Here is a 19,241-nt window from a genome sequence, read left to right as displayed (position 1 = left end):
TTCCAAAAAAAAAATCTTCATATACTAAGATATACATATACATTATGAAGTATGATCATTTCACAGATAGTCATGTTTTCGTCTTTGCGATAAGAAATTAATAGTAGTAATTATTACTATTATGTAATTTTAAATTTCATAATTGAAACTTTATGATATAATTATTATGAAACTTCACATGTAAATTCAAATAATAACCATGGTCAAATGCATATTACAAAATGAATTAACTTTCTATTTTTAGAAAAACAAAAGCAGTTTGTAAAGCTATACGTGTAAGTAGCTTTATTGCTTTATTGCAAACTTCTTCGAGAAGCTGTTAGAGTATTAAATGAACATTCATAATATAATTAATATAATGTATTTATAACAGGATATGAATACATGAATTATGATTTCATATTTTTGTTTCTGCGATTGAATAGAATCATTACTATGAAATTTTAACTTTCCACAAATAAAACTTCAAGATATTATTATAAAATTTCACACGTAAATTTAAAATTCCATAATAATAGCTATTTTTAAAATAAGAAAAAAAATTAAAAAGGCTGAAAATTTGATCATATGTCAAGCAATTAATAACATGAACCAATATTAGTAATCATGTATCTATATGTACTCTTTGTAATGCTGCATAATATAATATACTATATATATATATATATATATATATATATATATATATATATATATAATCTCCCTATTAACAACAACCAAAAAAAAAAAACATGAACCAATATATGGTCAAATACATATTAAAACACACCAATCATTAACCACAATCGTATTCATTGAATCATTATTTTATTTTCTTAATAACATAAACAACTCTATCCCTCCAACTTTAGTTGTCCAAATTAATATTGCACTATAGTTTGTTATTCACGTAGTGAAATATTATGTCAATTTATATTGGTGGACCCATTATTTTGGACGGCTCTCTAAGATTTGGTCAACTTTATATAAAGGAAAATAAAAAAATAAAAAATATAAGGGTAGCCACTTGTACTAATAATAAAGACAGAGATCTGGAAAAAAAGAAAGAAACAACTTGCTTACCACAACATCAACTATGCTAAAACTTACGTTTATTCGTTCTAAATTTTAATATAAATAACCAATAAAAGAAGTGGAATTTTCGAAAGCAAATTTTATTATAATCAAATTTAATATAGATATCAGCTACTAAGTAGAAAATTAATTTAGTCACGTGAAATAGAATCATTACAATTTTATTTTAGTGTAGATTTTACAGGCTTGGTTTCTATGCATGTTTTCTTCTTTCCTCGTTGGGCATTTGCATGTGACAATGTGGATTTTGGCTACCTAAACACAAGTACAACTATGCAAAGAGAAAAAAATCATTACAAAAGGACAGTTGTTAGTAATTAATAATTAAAAAAATATTCAAGTAATAGTAGTCGTCTTTTGCAAGTGTTAAGAAGATTACAAAAGCAATAACATGGTATTAGGCCAAAAGTACTATTAATGTATTATCAATAATATATTTAGTGTAATCTATGTATATGTAGAATTTGAAAAAAATAATATGTACGTAGATCTTACTTCTATTTTGTGATGACATAAACTTTATTTTTAAAAGATTTTTGGCTCAAGAAATCATTCTCTAATTGGATGAAAATAAAGTTATATCTACAACAATTAAATTAATTATAGATGTGATCATGTTCTAATTGTACTATAAACAATTAATAATTTCATAGTAACTTTTTCTTCAAAATATGTTGAAGTACTTTCACATTCATATTTAATTTCCTATGTGCTAGAATACGTAAGTTTGTTACATATTATCTAAAGATTGTGATGGCTTTTGAATAGTCATTAATCATTGGACTAAGTCTAACTTAGATTATTCTAGATTTTAGCACATGTTACATGAATTTGAGAATGGTAAAATGAAACACCACAAGAATATAACAAGTGTGTGGATGATGATTAAATTGATTGCTAGCAACAATATATTAACACGTACACACCATATTATATTTGCCGTTGGGCTTATTTTGAATTGCTTCATATTATTATTCACGAATGAATTGAGAAATCAAATAAAATAATTTTATTTTAATTTTAGAGAGTTAGTATTTTTGTTAAACGATATATAATGGCTTTGTATGTTCATAACTCAAAAAAGAAAATGATCAAATAATTATCACACAACTGAAAAATCTTCTTTTTTAAAAAAAAAAAGATTATTTAAGAAAAAGACGATTTCAATAGAATTTTCTTTCAATTTCCACAAATTTTCCTTTTTCCCCCTTTTTCCTCCTTTTTTTCTCCTATCTTTTTTGTCTTTTCAAGTTTGACAAATTATATATAAATCAATTATTGATGGGGTCAATATGTACACTTAAATTCAACAAATGATTACAAATGAGAAAAATATGTGAACATATCATGTCTCTTATGATAGAAACACCTTGTTTTCAAACAAATATATATGTCAAAAGTAAATTATTTTTAAAAAATTCAGTGAAATAAAGAGAATTATTAAAACACTTTCCAAGATTTAATGTTGATATTCTAAAACCATTTAAAATTATACAAGATGCCTTTTCTAATTATTACACGTTCTTAATTATTTTAAAAATTGTACTAAGAGAATAATTTTAACTATGGAAAGCAATACAAAATATTCAAGTTTCAACCAAACATGTATAGATCGAGCTTTTTATGCATACAAGTAACGTTATTATTAAAAAAACATAACTTTTCAAAATAAAATCAATCTGAAATATATCGATTTAATTTTATCAAAAATATTATCACAAGCTAGATTGTGAGTAATTCAGACTTTTTTCTCCTTTGATTTGTCTCCGAAAAGGATATGATATTCAAATTATCTCAACATATTATATCTGAACATATATCTGAAAAAGTAAAGTTAAATTTTGAAATCCAACAAAATTAAAACTCTTTTTTTCCACATAAAAAAAAGCCCCTTTAATTTTGGCTTTTGGAGTAATCCACATGTAGCTTTAGTTTACAAGTGTGTATTGGACTATATAAAATTAGAATAATAGACTAATAAAAGTAAACTCAATAATTATATTACAATTATGGGGAAAAAAAATCTTTCGATAAGAGTCATCGTAAGTCATCCTCAACTAGCAAATGTGTATTATTATATGCAAAAAAATCTGATCTTAACTATCTTTATCTTAAGTAATAATTATGACTGTATAAGATTTGTCAAAATTTGATGAGGTTAGGAATATCATAAAAAAAAAAAAAAAAATTCTAAATCTGACATCTGACATACTTTACACGTGTCAAGTAAATGAATCCCTCAGCCACTCCAGTAGATTCTTTCCTTTTGATCCAATGGTTCTCCATTTTTCAACTCTTTTTTTTATTGCAGTTTTTTAATATCATTTTTTTACACGACACTTTAAGGTCGCAAAATTGGAATACATTTTCGTACATGTTATAAATTATTAATGAAAGATCATAAGATTCAAAAATCTTCTGTATTTATTTTTTAAATTTTTTTGTGAAATTAAAATCAGATAAATAATTTAAAATGAAGAAAATAAAAAATATTCAGATTTTTTTTTCGATTCTCAAATTTAAATTCGGAACCTACTATTACTGAAATAGGGGAGAAATTAAAGGAGTAAGAGTTTTTGGTAAAACAAAAATCATGTTATATATATAAAGTTAGTAATTTTTTATGCATGAAAACAACCTTTTATAAAAATGATAAATAAAGTTAGAGCTAACTTGGTGGTCCAATCTTTTTTTGAACTTTATATATAGCAGAAATTTAGTGCACCAAATCATCCTTTTATATATAAAAATCTTAGTTAAATAAATATGAAACTCCTTTTTAAATGTATTAATAAAAACGGTGTCACATAAATTGAGATTCCGCGAATGAATAATATCAAAGATTTTGACTAATCTCGATAACTAAACCACTCCCATGCCGATAATTTTGCTAACTCATTTATTATTTCTCAAATTTCAATGTAATATCTATTCATTGGACATACAAAACATGATCAGACGGTCACAACTGTATCACTAAATCTTAGCCATTGATTGAACCTTAAGGGGTCGTTTAGTTGAGAACAAATTATTCCAGAATTAATTATTCAGAAATAAGTTATTCCACCATTTATATGGGATAACTTATACCATCACTATAATATAAATGGTGAGATAATTTATCCCAAACTTGACAACCAAACAAAATACCAAAATTTTATCTATGAACTATTTTTTTATTCAAGAACTATTTGCTTTTATTCTTCACACCAAACGTCCCTTAATGGCCTAGAAGAAACATAAATTATAGATAATTTTCCATTTTTATTTTCAATTTATGATTGCATGATCTTCTTGCTAAAATACTTGAATTTTGTCAAATTCAATATTTACTCTAACGGTATGTTCGATAGGAATGAAAAAATTTATGTAAATAAATGAAATTGTTTTTTATTTTTTAAATATTTGATACGTAAACAAAAATCATTATTCTAGAAATATTTCTACATAATCTATATTGAAAAGTAAGTTAGGGTAGGGTTGTGGGGTGGTAGGGCATAGGGGTGGACCTAGAAGTGAAGATGAGGTTGCATTTTATTACTAAATTGTAAAATGACTTTATCAAAAAGAGATACAAGATCAAGGCAAGTTGTGTGGACACAACAACAAATTAGGAAAGCTATGGGGTTAAAATCTAGTTTGTACAAAATAAGCAATAAAATATTAACAAGACAAAATGGGCGCCGCAACAAATTAGGAAAGCTATGGGGTAAAAATCTAGTTTGTACAAAATAAGCAATAAAAAATTAACAAGACAAAGTAGGAACAACAAATAATTAGGAAAATTATGGGGTTTGGCCATGAAAATTGTGAGTTTTTGAAAAAATATATATATTTTTTGTTTTCTAAATGATGCAACTAAATTGAAAACTCGAGTTGTATTTGGATAAAAATTTAAATTGGAGTTATTTTTAATTTTTTAATGAATAATTTGAAGTGTAAAAAAATGAAAATATCTTTTTAATATTTTTTAAATTTTAAATTTTTATAGTCAAACGAGTGTTTTGAAGTTCAATTTATGAAAAACATAATGAAAAACTAAGTCCCCACCGTTATTTCATTAATTACTTGTCGATCAAAATAAAAAATAAAATTAGCCTATTCTTTTATTTTATAAATTAAGCGATTTTCATATTAACGGAGCGAAATAGAAATAGTCTAAATTGTGAAAATGAAATTATTGAAGAAAAGAACAACTAGGTAAAGCAACCCCTAATTTGTACTACAAAATAAGCAATAGAAAATTAACAAGACAAAATGTTTATACAACAACAAATTAGGAAAGCTATGGGGGGTAAAATCTAGTAGTTTGTACAAAATAAGCAATAAATAAATTAACAAGACAAAATGGATACAACAGCAAATTAGGAAAGTTATGGGGGTTAAAATGTAGTTTATACAAAGAAAGCAATCAAAATTCAACAAAAATAAAATAGTTATCCATTTGCTTATAAATTGGCCCCGCCTCAAAGTATTCAGTTGATTTTCCACTGTGTGTGTGAGACTATTGGGGGGGTGGGGTGACGACGAAAGAGGGAGTTTTAGTGAGAGAGAGAAAAAGGGGTTCACCGGCGGTGACAGAAAATGGATGTGCCGTTGAAAAGTTATGTTTTTTTCCGGTGATATTACCGTGCTGATCTCACTTTCCGGCGAGATTTCGAGAATTTTCCGGTGTTGTCACCGTTTGTTATATACATCTGCCGAAAACTTTCGGGTTTGGGTCTGACCCGATTTCCCCCAAAAGGATCTTTTTAGTGTTCTAAATCTCAATTTTGTCCTCATCAATCATGAGTTGGTTATAAAATTGATTTAAATTTAGTGGATTTCTCATATTATTAGACCCTTTGAAGTGTTTGATGTTTTCTGAAATTTGTTGTTGAAATTTAGCGGTTTTAATTGGAGATGGTGGTGAAGATGAATGAATCTGAAGTGGGGTTTGAATTTTGAAGCTTTTCTTGAAAAAAGGGGTTGTTTTTTGATGATTAAACTGCTTAAAGCTGTTTGATTTTTTGCTCTTATGATAGAAAAAAAGTGAATCTTTTGTCTTCCATCTGATATATTTTGTTTTAGTAATGGATTAAACATTTGTTGATTTTTTTTTCTGGGGTTTGGATTTGAGTTCTTGATTGTGTTTCAGAGCTTAAAGTCTGAATCATTTTTGCAAAGTTTGATAATTTCTAGAATCCCTTTTGGATGAAATGGCAGTTTCTTTGACTCGTTTGTCATGGTGGTGGTGGGGCGGGAAAGAGAAGGAACCAGTGTCTAATGGGTCTTCAATGAATCCCTTGCAAGATTTTGGGTTTGGATTGAAAGAACAAAGTGATAGTTTGAAGTTTAAGTCAGTGAGGGGGGCTAATCTAGCTTCAACTACTAGGAAACTGAAGAGGAAATGGAAGAGTAGAGAGGAGAGGAAGAGGGTTGATAAGAAATATGATGTAGTGTTGGTACCTTCAGATGGTGTTTGTTTATCAGGTTCCGAATCCGATGACTCTGACTGGTCGATCGGGTGGCTGGAACCACATGCCCCTGATTTCCAGAATGATGATGAGGGAGATGACAGTTTTGCTGTGCTGGTTCCTTGCTACAGGCATGATTGTAGAGAGATAGAAGAGCCAAACAATCAGTTTTTAAGTGCCATTGAGAATCTTTCAAATGAGTATCCTGCTGGTAAGAGCTGTAGATATGTTTCTTTTGCTTTTGCTGCATTGCTTGTGTAGAATATCTTTTTTTTGGTAGATGTGGCATCTAAAAGTAAATTTGCAATGTTGGATTTTCGGGATTTGATGACTTTTTTGAATTTGATTATGCTTGTTTGCAACTGCTCTGACAATAGTGACCCCTCTGGAGCTGAATTTGTTAAATTAGTTATGTTTGGTAATGTGTGGACTGAGAAAAAGATACATGTGAGGTTGTCGAACTGTTATCCTTCGTGTCACCAAGTGTGTGGTTACTAGCGTTGCTGCGAATATGTAGACTGAGAAAAAGATACGTGTAAGGTTGTCGTACTGTTATCCTTCGTGTCACCAAGCGTGTGGTAACTAGCGTTGCCGCGAATGTGTGGACTTAGAAAAAGATACGTGTGAGGTTGTCGTACTGTTATCCTTCGTGTCACCAAGTGTGTGGTAACAAGCGTCGCCGCATCGCATAATAGCTTCTAAAAATAGAAGCCCGTCTTGTGGAACCGATGGATAGAGTACTATCATTGGATTTGAGTATTAATGAGCAATAGTTGTATAGGAGGATAGATAATATTAGTTGAGTAGAATTGATGAGCAATATTGATGTTATTGAACTACAATTAATGAACATTATTCATCATCTTCATCGTTGTGCAATTTCTACCTGCCAAGATAGGGGTAAGGTTTGCGTACACTCTACCCTCCTCAGACTCCACTTGCGGAACTATACCATGTTTGTAGTTATTGTATTGTTGTGCAATTTGAGCTGAGGTCTTTCAGAAACTTCTCCCCACCTTGTGATAAGGTCTGCTACACTCTGCCCTTTTCAGACCCCACTGAAGGATTTCACCGGATATGTTGTTGTTTTATTGTTTGACAATAAGAACCTCGATAAAATTTCATTCTAATGTAATGCAGTGAGTTCTGCATACTCCATCTTGGTGATTAAAAACCCTTTCAATCCAGCCTTTTGGTTCTTAAAGAAAGCTTAAACATGGAGAGCAGTCGACAAAGAGCTGACTTTTCCATTTATTTTTAATGCTGTTGTTTCTTTCCCTTTGAAGTTTCCAAACTTTAGACTTGTATTTGCCTTAAACCAATTTAAAGCCTGCAGAATTTGTTATTAGTTCTTCTAGCTAGGTTACTATGCATCATCTCTATGCCAGCCTGTGTAGTCTCTATCAAACTTACGAGTGAATGTGATCTTGTCTGAAATTCTCTTTATACTTGCAGAGGGTAAGAAGTATATGGAGCAATGGCTCTCTTCTCTTCAGAATTTTTGAATATACTGCAGCTGGTCGTTTTCTGAAGCAGGGTCTATCTTTTAGTATATGTGGAGTTATGCAAGTTCTGCATCAATATTGAATATAGTAGTGGCAGCAGGACAGCATTTTCATTTGCGAGAGATGAATAATCAAGTTTATCGTGGCAGTGATCTTTGGTTACAGGCTCAAAAACTCAAAACTGTTGTCATCTTTAAACTTTGGAATTGATCTTCTGTTGGAGGGGTGGGGGTGGGGGAGAATTTGACATATCAAGCTGATTTTTTAGTTTAAATATAGCTAATGTGAATATGGGAGTAGTAGTATGCTTTTTGACTGCTGCTATTGTAAATAAATCATCTGTCTTCCAATATCCAGACAAGTGAAACATCATTGTTTATATCTTGATTATACATAAATGTTAAATATTATGTTCCGCTCTTGCTAATTTGCATGGTCTTTCTTGGTTGATTTTTTTTCTGCATATGTTGCACTGGCCATAAGATGATTGCCTAGTGAGAGTTTCTCTAATTTGTTACAGCAACTAGAAATTGTTAGCAAAGGTTCTGTTAGCATTCCTATATGCCATTGTGGTTCCACATCTCATTGTCATGAATCTATTTTGTGGTGGTTCCCTTTTAGTCTTATTGTTCATTATAGTGCCTGAGAACCAAGAACAAGGGTGGAGCCAGGGTACTGTAGTCATCGAAATTTTTTACAATTTATGGCCAAAATACCCCTTAATTTCTTCGTGTGTTTACCTCTTTATATTTTGAACTCTCTTCGTAAAATTTTTAGCTCTGACATTGATCAAGAACCCTCTATGTTCTTGGACCACTGCTGAAGTGTACATCGTTTGCTTCATTAGGACACACTATTGTAGAAGCTAGTGAAAATAGTCCTGACAATCTAAGTTCTTTCAACAAGACTTTAACTTGTCAAACTTTCTTTTCTTTACTAGGAAAGTTATTCAGTAAGCAAGAATTTTGATTAATTCTTCTTTCAATAAGGCTTTTCTTAACTTGTCGAACTTTTTTTCCCTCACTAGGAAAGTTATTCGGTACGCAAGATCTTTGATTATGTGTGTCTTTTTTTTTTATAATGATGAATGATGAAATTACAATGAGTTAGGAAAGACGAGTGCATTTGTTGATTGCTCCACTCAAAACCAAGAGAGCCTAAAAAAGATGAATTTGGACCATTTTTGTTGTTAGTATTGGTCTCAAATCCCCTTTTAGACACAAATTGATTCCAACACTCGATATTTTGCAGGAATGACATGTGACCATTGCCACTAAAGGGTGAAAAGTGATAAAACAAAAGTTTAGCTTTGATGTATTCCTTGTTAGCTAATCAAAAAGTTCTCATCCTACTTTTCCTCTGCCCTTTATAAAAAGTTTCCAACTGTTTCCCCCAGGAGGTTACTGCTAAAGGGATGTTAAACAAAAAGAAATAGACTCCACTTTTGGTATTTGAGGTTGCCAATGGGACATGCTGAGATATAAAATAAATGGTCATTGACAATTGTGTGTCCCTTGCACTTATGATATGTGAGGAGGGGGGATGTAATTTGTGGCTATAATTTTCTATGTGATTGGTTGCTTCTTCACCACATACTAGTGCAAAGAATAGTTTGGATAACTATAAATTCTTTTATACTCCTACTTGCAATATGTCTAAGTGATATTGCATTAAGTTACTCAATTTCAAGGATGTGTCTTAGTGATCAATAAAATAGTATAAATTTTAAGGAATATTTCTTTTCAATTATCTAAATCTTAGTAAGGCACCACTTCACAGTTAAAATTGCAGGTGTCAGTGATCAATGAAATGAGTGCAAATCTTAATTACTAAACCTTAGTCAGGCACCACCCCACAATTAGATTACATGTGTCATTGATCATCGAAATGAAAGTGTCCTTGATCAATGAAATGAGTGCATCTCCTAATTATCGAAGTCTTTGTAAGGCTCCACCGTACAGTTAAAGTACAAAGCGTCGATCTTTCTACCACCAGCATAAGTGAACAAGAAAAGATCATGTTGTCAAAGGTGATGATATTACCGTTTATAGGTTGTGACCTGAGTTTTAAAGTGCAAAATACTCAACGTCATGAATAAACAAATTTAAATAATATACATGCGAAGATATTGGTTCATCAATAAATTAGGTAAAATTATCGCGAGTAAAAAAAGAAATTTAATATTTATTTGATATCCACACTGATGGGACCACACCATTATTCAAAAAAAGTTATTGAGGTGTCTAGTTAGATTCTTATGGATAAAATTTCAAAAAGAGATTGGTGGCTTTAGCAAATGTCAGTTTCATTGATGTTCCTTCTAATCCTAGTAAATGTTGATAAGCAAAAGTGTCACGAGATGGATTTAGCCAAGCAATTATTGATGATAAAAAATGACATTTTTTTTTTGTGATTTAAGATATAATCAATTTGTCTTTTCTCAATTCAATTGCGCACTTGAAACATTTTTGTCACGCAAACAAAAGATGGATTTATTCCATTTGATGATAATCACATGCCAAGAAAAAATGAGTAATTTGTGGGATTCTCCATCTTTTCTTTGCATTGATTTATGCGACACGCTTCTTGAAATTCAAATTAGGAGTATATAAATTTTAATTAATATTTTATAATATATTTATTCATTATATTGATATAATAATATTTGCAACTTTTAATATTTCTGGTATAGTTTTTGTATGTCGTCTAAATTTTAGTTTAAAATATTAAGTTGATCTAATTTAAGTTAAAAATAGCTTAAACACTTTGGAGAAAAATAATATTTTTTTTCTTAAACACTTTTGAGAAAAATACACTTAGAGAATCCCCTAAATTCAAATAAGATCTTTTACCACTTCGTCAAAAGCCTAATCTCCGACCTTTGCTCTTGAAGATCTGCTCTTGAGAACCTCTATCTCTTTCTTCAAAGCCTCATTCAAAGGCAATTTTAAAAGGTTTGGTCCAATGTTAATTGCTGCTAGAGTTTTTAAAAAATTATTGGTCTAATGCAAATAACTTCTCACCAAACATACTTTTTTCGAAAACACATTTCAAAATAAGCTGATTTTAAAAGTTCAGCCTTACAGACTATAAATGCGCCAAAATGACTTATTTATTTATTTTATTTATTTATTTTCTGTATAAAAATTGGGCTAGTTTATGAAGCCTGCGACAGGCGTTGGGCTTTGATTAATGGGCTCAATATTCATCCTACTTGTTATCCCTTTGGGGCTAACTGTGAAATTGGTAAAAGCCCATTAGTTCGTAGCCTTAATGGGGGAATAGAACTCTCGAACTCGACGCGATGACTATTTTTGAATTTTATTTGTGAAAATTGAAATTTTAAAATGACTATTGTTCAAAAACAAGATCGAAAAGTCTCTAATGTGCGTTATTTCTACCGACTTTGATATGATGTCGCTAGAAATATTGTCCTTAAAAAATATTGAAAATGAAGGGTTTATTGTTTACATAATTTGAACAAGAAGAGATCAATATCTTGTTTAATTTAAAAGATCTTCTGTTATTCCTTTTATAATAAGAGTAGGATATTACATATGTAGTATGTAATAAAATTCGACTTTGGTGTTATTTACTTATAAAAAATGAGCAGAAAGGATTTGTAATCACATGACATTTTAATACTTAAATGCACTTGATCAATATTTATATCAAATTAAATAATTTAAAGTTGACAATTGAAATGATGATACCTATTCTTAATTATGGTTTAAGTAATAAATACGTCTAAGCAAGACATACATCACATTTATTTAATTGATGTAAATATTAGGCATGAGTAAATTTTACAATAATCGAGGTACATAATTTGATTTAGACGTAGGTCTAGAAAAGTAGATCATATGCAGATTTTACCATTATCTGATAGACCCCAGCTCAAAAGAAAAGAGAGTCCAAAGCCATATAATGAAATAAATGATTGAAATGAAGAAAGTCATGATAAAATGTTATAGACAACATGAAAAATCATCCTAAACAATAAACATTACACATAATTAAACGATAACCGAAGTGTAAAGGAAACCACATATATATAATAACTCAAAGAACAAATGACTATAAGAATAATATTATGAATGATAATACGACTAATGGTATGAACGGATAAGCGAGACAACACTCAGTTATCTTATAACTAACCTCCTACTTTAATTTGTGCCTCCATATATAATCTCCAATCTAAGATCATGTTCTCACGGTAAGTTAAAACTGCGTCATATCCTTTTAATCACCTCTCTCCAATATTTCTTCGACCTACCTCTACATTTCCTGAAACCATGTATAAAACCTTTCACGTCTTTGCATTTAGGCATCCGTGCATGTTCTCTGCATATGCTCAAACCATTTAAGTCCCGTTTCTCGCCTCTTGTCCTTTATCGAGGACACTAAAAAATATGTCACTACATGTTATGATCAAGTTATATCAGTGCTTCTTAAAAAGAGTTCTAGTACAAAATATCAACGTATAAGATGGAGGCAGAACACTGTTTGAAGTTTTAACTTTATAATATAACTTTATAAGATGGGCTTTTTTTGTATATTATTTAGATAGGCTTCTCAAGTTCAAATCTAAATGTAAGACAGAAAATAAAAATTATGAAAAATTTTAAAAATATATTTATAAATTACATTTTAATAAATATTTTTATGTATAACATAATTTAAAAGTAGTATATCTATAATCGGGTCGGTTTGGATTCGGTTTGACTTTTTTTAGTTAAAACCAAACCAATCCTATAATGGTCGGGTTTTTTTTCCAAACACCAACCCAAGTCAAACCAAACCACTAGTTGAGTTTTTTTTCCGGTTTGATTCGGTTTATCGATTTGGTGCGATTTATCGGTTTACCCTGTACAGTCCTAATTAAGGGTGGGGTGGGGTAAAGAGTGGGTGGATGATTATAATTTTAAGGAGAGAAAAGAAAACAAACAGCAAAGGTCTAAGTTCATAAGTTCCCTGGCCATATTCTTTTTCCTTCTATGAAGCTTCTAGTTTTCTTTTTCAATGTTCATTATGAAAGTGGGATATGTATTTATTTTTTTATTTATTCCAATCACTAGATACTTTACACCCTTAATTGTAAACATTAGTAGTACTATTTTTTTTTGAATATTATTAATAGGTCCCCTTTTCCCAGCTATGGAAATATCTAAACTCAGATCATGATGAGTTGTATTTAAATAATTATTCTTTTGAATAATTTATTTGATATAGTTGTATCATGAGATCATGGCTCTTGTTTTTTTAATGATTATTTTATGAGCAAGAAGACCTATTCTAATTGATTTTTTCCAAAATAAAAAAGAAGAAAAAAAACTCATGTAGAAAGAGAGGAAGTAATGAATATCCTTTGATTTTCCTTTGTTTTCTCCTAGTAATTTCTTTTCTTTTTGAATAAATATGTAGGTAGTCATTTTTTCTTTATCATAGAGCGTTTCAGGGGAATTTTTCGATATGAATTTACATTTAATTAATCCTCAATGACTAGCTTGAGATACCATCAACGATCATAATGAGAAAAATAAAATTATTATACCTTTAATCAGAAATCTCAAATTCAATCATTAAAAATAAAAATTTTTGGTAAGAAGCACTTTCTCATTTAATAAGTTGTACATAATGTGTATCCAAAATTCTCAAGGTCTCGAAATGAATATCGAATTGACACTTACTCGAGATATTGAATTTTACTTGACATTATTATAAAAAATAAACGATTTTCAGTAATTCTTGAATAATATCGTAAAAGTAAAATAATCACTCGTAAAATCACTACTTTGGAGAGGTAATCTGACACAATAGTCCTATATTTTAGGGACATTAATGCAAAATTCTTTTACAAAAGTAACCGAAAGTTAGTTAATGACAGGCCAAAAGCAGCTACTTGTACTATATGCAAACACATAAATATTTAAAAGTTATTTAAAAGAAGAAATTTTCAATAATTGGTAAAAAGAGGCCAGTGGATGCCATGTTCACAATAATCTAATTTCATAATTGGTTGTCAATGACTTTAGCTTTGGTTTTGCCATAAAAGAAAAAAGGAAGGGAAATAGTAGGTTTGGTCCTTGGATTATTGATAAATTCTAATTTTGATCCTTGTAATATACGACTCATCAAAACCTTCAAAAAATTGAAGTGCGTGATTTTGATTGTCTAATGTAGGAGATATGTTTTACTTGGACCATTTTTAGAGTTATTTTTATCCTGAAATATCCCTTCGATGAGAGGATACGATCCATCTACACCAAAATAGAAATAAAGTCTGCATATATTCTATCATCTTCAGACTCTACTCATGGAATTGTACTGGACATGTTATTATATTATCTTGAAATATAGAATAACAATTGAAGAGTGGAAAACGAGCATATGAACAATTAATCCGATCTCTTATAAAGGTAAAATTCATAATCAAGATGAATCGCACTTACGCGATCAACTGCCTTTGGTGATGAATTATGCAGAGAAGAACATGGCTTTTGGGGGTGCAAAACTCAGCAAGACACTATATATGTTCACTCGATTTGGCTTATTGATATTGGATCGAGTTCCTCGATCATCTTCAGTCGCGAGAAGACTTGGTTCTGTTGAAGAACTAATACCCTTTCCATTATCTATGTTGTAAAGAGGAATGTATCGCATTACAAGTTTAACATAACACGTGAGTAATGAAACAATGAGACGGATAATAAATATAAGCAAAAGGATCAAAAGTGCACATCTGAAGTAATTGAAAGCTAAATATGTTTAATCAGATATCGCAAAGACAAAATCTATCTTTAACAATAAGTGAGGGTCTAAAAATGCTATTGTCCCAACAAAAAAGTTATGTGAAAAAAGGTAGTAAATTATTTAAGAATAGAGAAGGGTCCAACATTTATTTTGGTGCGAAAGGAACTCTCAACCAATAAAAACTATAATTACACATTAAAGGCAAACAAGAAACAAAAAAAAACATCATAGTTTGTTAGTCCCTTTCAACTATGATTCCATTTCCTAACATTTTTCATTAACAAGAAAACTTCTCATGTGTTGAAACTCTTTCTCTTTCCTATACAAAAAAAAGATATATTCTTTGTTCTTGTAGGGGGAAAAAAAGAAGAAAAGAGGAAGAGTTTCATATTTGATTTGTGTTCTTTTTTAAAGAAGAAGAAAGAAAGATCAAGAATTGGTTCAAAATGTTACAAAGAGCTGCAACTAATGCTTATTCATGGTGGGCTGCTAGCCATATTAGGACCAAACAATCCAAATGGCTAGAACAAAGCCTTCAAGGTATGCTTTTTTTTTCAATATCCGAGAAATATGATGATTCGAGTTTTGAAATTTGATGGAAAATGAACCTGCCCATGTACCTTTAATGGGGTTATGATTCGTGATGAATAATGAGTCTGTCACTCTATCCTTTAATGGATTTTGATTCGTGATGAATAATGAGTCTGCCCCTCTACGCTTCAATGGGTTCAAATTCTTGATGAATATAATGAACCCGCCCTTCTGACTTCAATGGGGTTATGATTCGTGATGAATAGTGAGTCCGCCCTTCTACACTTCAATTGGGGGTTCTGATTCTTGATGAATTCTTCTTTTTGTTCTGTTTGGTTTTTACAGAGAGCAAATGTTTTTAAAAAAATGTACTTTTTTGGATTGTTGAGGAGGAAAAATGAAGAAAGAATGGAATTGTTCAAATGTGAATAAGATATATTATTGTTAGATGAACAAAAAGGGGTCTTTTTTGCACCTAAAATTTTGTGTTGACAAATTTGCAAATCTTCTGTCATAAATTTCAAGTTCTTTTATGTTCTTATTGTTGATACAGTTTCAAATTAATAGGAAAATATTATCAAAAAGTTTTCAAGATACATATGGATTGCAAAATCTTAGTAAGAAAAGATATGTTTCTATTTGATTAAGAATATTGGCACCTATAAGAATCGAATCATATTGCCATTTTCTTTCTATGTTCTCTTGTAGTGTCATTCTAAATGTTTTCTTAATATGGTTTTAACTCGTTACGACAATAACTATACCTCAGTCCCAAACAAGTTGGGATCGAGTATATGAATCATCACAGACTATGTCGTTCCATTCAAACCAATGGTTTTGGCTAGTTGAGTGTGGAAATCAGAAGTTCTAATTAATTGTACTTGTGTCATTCTAAAAGTTTTCTTAACATGGTTTTGGCTCGTTACAACAACTATATCTCAGTCCCAAGCAAGGTGGGGTCGGCTGTACATTAAGCTCATCTCAAACTAATGGATTTGGTTGGTTGAGTGTGGAAATCGGAAGTTCTAATTGTAACTCGTGTCATTGCAGATATGGAAGAGAAGGTAGAAGATGTGATCAAGCTCATTGAAGAAGATGGAGATTCATTTGCTAAAAGAGCAGAGATGTACTACAAGAAAAGGCCAGAGCTAATAAACTTTGTGGAAGAATCTTATCGTGCCTATCGAGCATTGGCTGAACGATATGACAAGTTGTCGAGGGAATTGCAGAGTGCCAACAACGCCATTGCAACACTTTTTCCAGAACAGATTCAACTAGCAATGGATGAAGAAGATGATTATGGTACCCCAAGAATGCCAAAGAGTTTCCCTCAAACACCAACTAGTGGAGCAAATATACCAAGTGTTCCTCCAAAGGCTCCTGTTAAAGACATGAAAGGTCTGTTGAAAACAGGCACAAAGCAATTTCTAGGCAAGAAACCAACTAACAAAGCAAGAGATGCTAACAAAGAAGCACCAAAATCTGGTTTGACAAAAGACGAGGCACTTGAAGAGATTGACAAGCTCCAGAGAGATATACTGTCTTTGCAAACTGTGAAAGAGTTTGTGAAAAGCTCTTACCAAAGTGGGATTGCTAAGACGATGGAAATCGAGCACCAGATTGTAGAGAAGCATCAAAAGATTTGCAGTTTGGAGGATGAATTTGGTGAGGCTCGGGTTATTGAGGATGACGAGGCTAGGACCTTGATGGCGGAAGCAGCACTAAAATCGTGTCAAGAAACGTTGGCTCAGCTCCAGGAGAAACAAGAACAATCCGCCAAAGAAGCAAAAGATGAGTTCAAGAAGATCGAAGAAGCTCGTAAGAAACTCAAGTCATTCAGGCAAAAGTACTTAGGTGATCCAGCTGATGAAACAGAACCAGATGAAAAAGATGATGAATCTGCTGAAGTAACAGATGCATCATCACAATGCACTAGCCAAGAAGAAGTCGGTGAGCAAATAGAGTCGTTGCATGGCAAGATGAACGAGCAATTCGATGCAAGCTCTATGTCATCTCTAACAGTGACACAATTGGCAGAGAAGATTGATGAGCTTGTGAATAAGGTGGTCAGCTTAGAAACAGCAGTTTCAACACAAACTGTTCTTATTGAGAGATTAAGAACAGAAGCCGGTGGACTCCACACACAAATTCAGATTTTGGAAGATGATAAGGCAGCTACTCTAACCGAGGATACACACAATCTGAACGTTAGAGTGACCGTGATAGAGGAAAAGTTGAAGGGTATTCAGGATCTAAACAAAGACGTCGAAAATCAAAACAGCAGCCTTAAGACTCACTTTGCTGAAGCTCATACCAGTCTTGGCCAGTTATCGTTCAAATTGACAAGTGTGAAACCAGATGAAGAGGTTGATGAGACAGATTCATCTCAAGATGAAGAGGAGGATCTTGCTGATATCAGGTCACAAAAAGAGCCAGAAAATAAAAAAAATCATGTTAGTGTAAGTGAAGTTAAGAAAGAACAAGATCCTGTTACAGTTGTTAGTGATAAAGAAGTTCAGGAAGATAACAAAACCCCTAAGAAACATGACGAACTTCTGGAGCCAACAGCAGCTGAAAAAGGTGAAGAGAGAGTCTCATCTCAGTCTGAAAATAGCGCTCATCATGATCCAAAACCACAGGAAGACGAGGAGAAGGACGATGACCTTACATGGCAGCAAATGCTGTTGACTGGTTTGGAAGATAAAGAAAAGATCCTCTTAACAGAATATACAACAATTCTCAGGAATTACAAGGAATTAAAGAGGAAGCTAATTGAAATGGAAAAGAAAGAAAGAGATACTGAATTCGAAGTCACGTTGCAGATAAGAGAGCTTAAAAGTGCTATTTCGAAGAAGGATGAAGAGATAGAAAGTTTACGTCTAAAGTTGAGCCTTGTGCAAGGAAATGCTTTTGAAAGTTCAGAGCCAAAAGAAGAAAAACAGCAAGATCTCAATCCTTCTGATGATCGAAGCTTAAAACCTGAAGACTCGCCTAAAAAGGAAGACGAGAATGAACAGGATGTGAAGATCATTTTGATTGATCAACGTTCATCCCTCTCGCCAGTTGAAGAGAAACTCCGGATGGGCATTGATGCATTACTAGACGAAAACTTGGATTTCTGGCTAAGATTTAGCTCAGCATTTCATCAGATTCAAAAGTTCAAGACCACAGCCCAAGATTTGCAGGGTGAAATATCAACACTCAAAGACAAGGGAACAAAAGAGGGCAGCTCCAAAACAGACATGAAATCAGAAATCAGGCCCATATATAAACACCTGAGGGAGATTCAGAATGAGCTAACCGTATGGTTAGAGCAAAGCTTGTCACTAAAAGATGAACTGAAACGTAGGTTCTCGTCTTTATGCAGCATTCAGGAGGAAATTACAAAAGCACTAAAGGATGGAGTTGAAGAAGATGAAATCAGATTCAGTAGCCATCAAGCTGCAAAGTTCCAAGGTGAAGTTTTGAACATGAAACAAGAAAACAACAAGGTAAGAGAGGAACTGGAAGCTGGTATAGAGCATGTAACTACACTTCAAGTAGATGTTGAGAAGACATTAAGAAAACTGGATCATGAGTTTGATGTTGGTGGAAGTCAACCACAATTGACAAACTCAGCAAGTAGGTCAAGGATACCTTTGCGAGCGTTCATCTTTGGAACCAAAGCAAAGAAGAGCAAGCGTTCGTTTTTTCATCACAATAGGAAATACCAGGTCCTGAAAGGTGGAGTACCTTTATAGATGTTTTATCTTGATCTTGTTTTTTTTTTTTTGTTTTTTTTTTTGTTTTTTAGGTTTTCCCCTTTGTTCTCATTCTTTTCCAGGTATTTTTTTCATGTATCTGGATAGGCAAGGAATGTTGGTTATACTTTTCTTCTTTTTTTCTATCTTTTTTTTGGTTCTTAGTGAGAAGGTTTTGG

General features: G+C 31.7%; 2 protein-coding genes across 2 annotated transcripts; both read left to right on the top strand.

Annotated features, from left to right (window-relative positions):
• The first annotated feature begins 5,559 nt into the window (after positions 1-5,559).
• LOC129897754 (uncharacterized) lies at positions 5,560-8,451 on the top strand. The gene is made up of 2 exons (XM_055973054.1): positions 5,560-6,741; positions 7,986-8,451. The coding sequence occupies exons 1-2, from the start codon at positions 6,273-6,275 to the stop codon at positions 8,033-8,035; spliced, it is 519 nt and encodes a 172-aa protein (XP_055829029.1). The 5' UTR covers positions 5,560-6,272; the 3' UTR covers positions 8,036-8,451.
• A 6,425-nt stretch (positions 8,452-14,876) lies between these two features.
• LOC129897705 (kinase-interacting protein 1) lies at positions 14,877-19,062 on the top strand. The gene is made up of 2 exons (XM_055973051.1): positions 14,877-15,331; positions 16,373-19,062. Exons 1-2 carry the CDS (start codon positions 15,238-15,240, stop codon positions 19,060-19,062), a joined length of 2,784 nt encoding a protein of 927 aa, XP_055829026.1. The 5' UTR covers positions 14,877-15,237.
• Positions 19,063-19,241: the final 179 nt, after the last annotated feature.

The sequence above is a fragment of the Solanum dulcamara genome, chromosome 1, assembly GCF_947179165.1.
Source record: "Solanum dulcamara chromosome 1, daSolDulc1.2, whole genome shotgun sequence".
Lineage (NCBI taxonomy): Eukaryota > Viridiplantae > Streptophyta > Magnoliopsida > Solanales > Solanaceae > Solanum > Solanum dulcamara.
The sequence above is the reverse complement of the archived record's forward strand: the minus strand, read 5'-3'. Positions and strand labels throughout refer to the sequence as shown.

Coding starts and splice junctions, on each gene's coding strand:
- LOC129897754 (XM_055973054.1), top strand. CDS start 6,273: ATGGCAGTTTCTTTGACTCGTTTGTCATGGTGGTGGTGGGGCGGGAAA. Junction 6,742..7,985: donor TTCAAATGAGTATCCTGCTG/GTAAGAGCTGTA, acceptor TTATACTTGCAG/AGGGTAAGAAGTATATGGAG.
- LOC129897705 (XM_055973051.1), top strand. CDS start 15,238: ATGTTACAAAGAGCTGCAACTAATGCTTATTCATGGTGGGCTGCTAGC. Junction 15,332..16,372: donor GCTAGAACAAAGCCTTCAAG/GTATGCTTTTTT, acceptor GTGTCATTGCAG/ATATGGAAGAGAAGGTAGAA.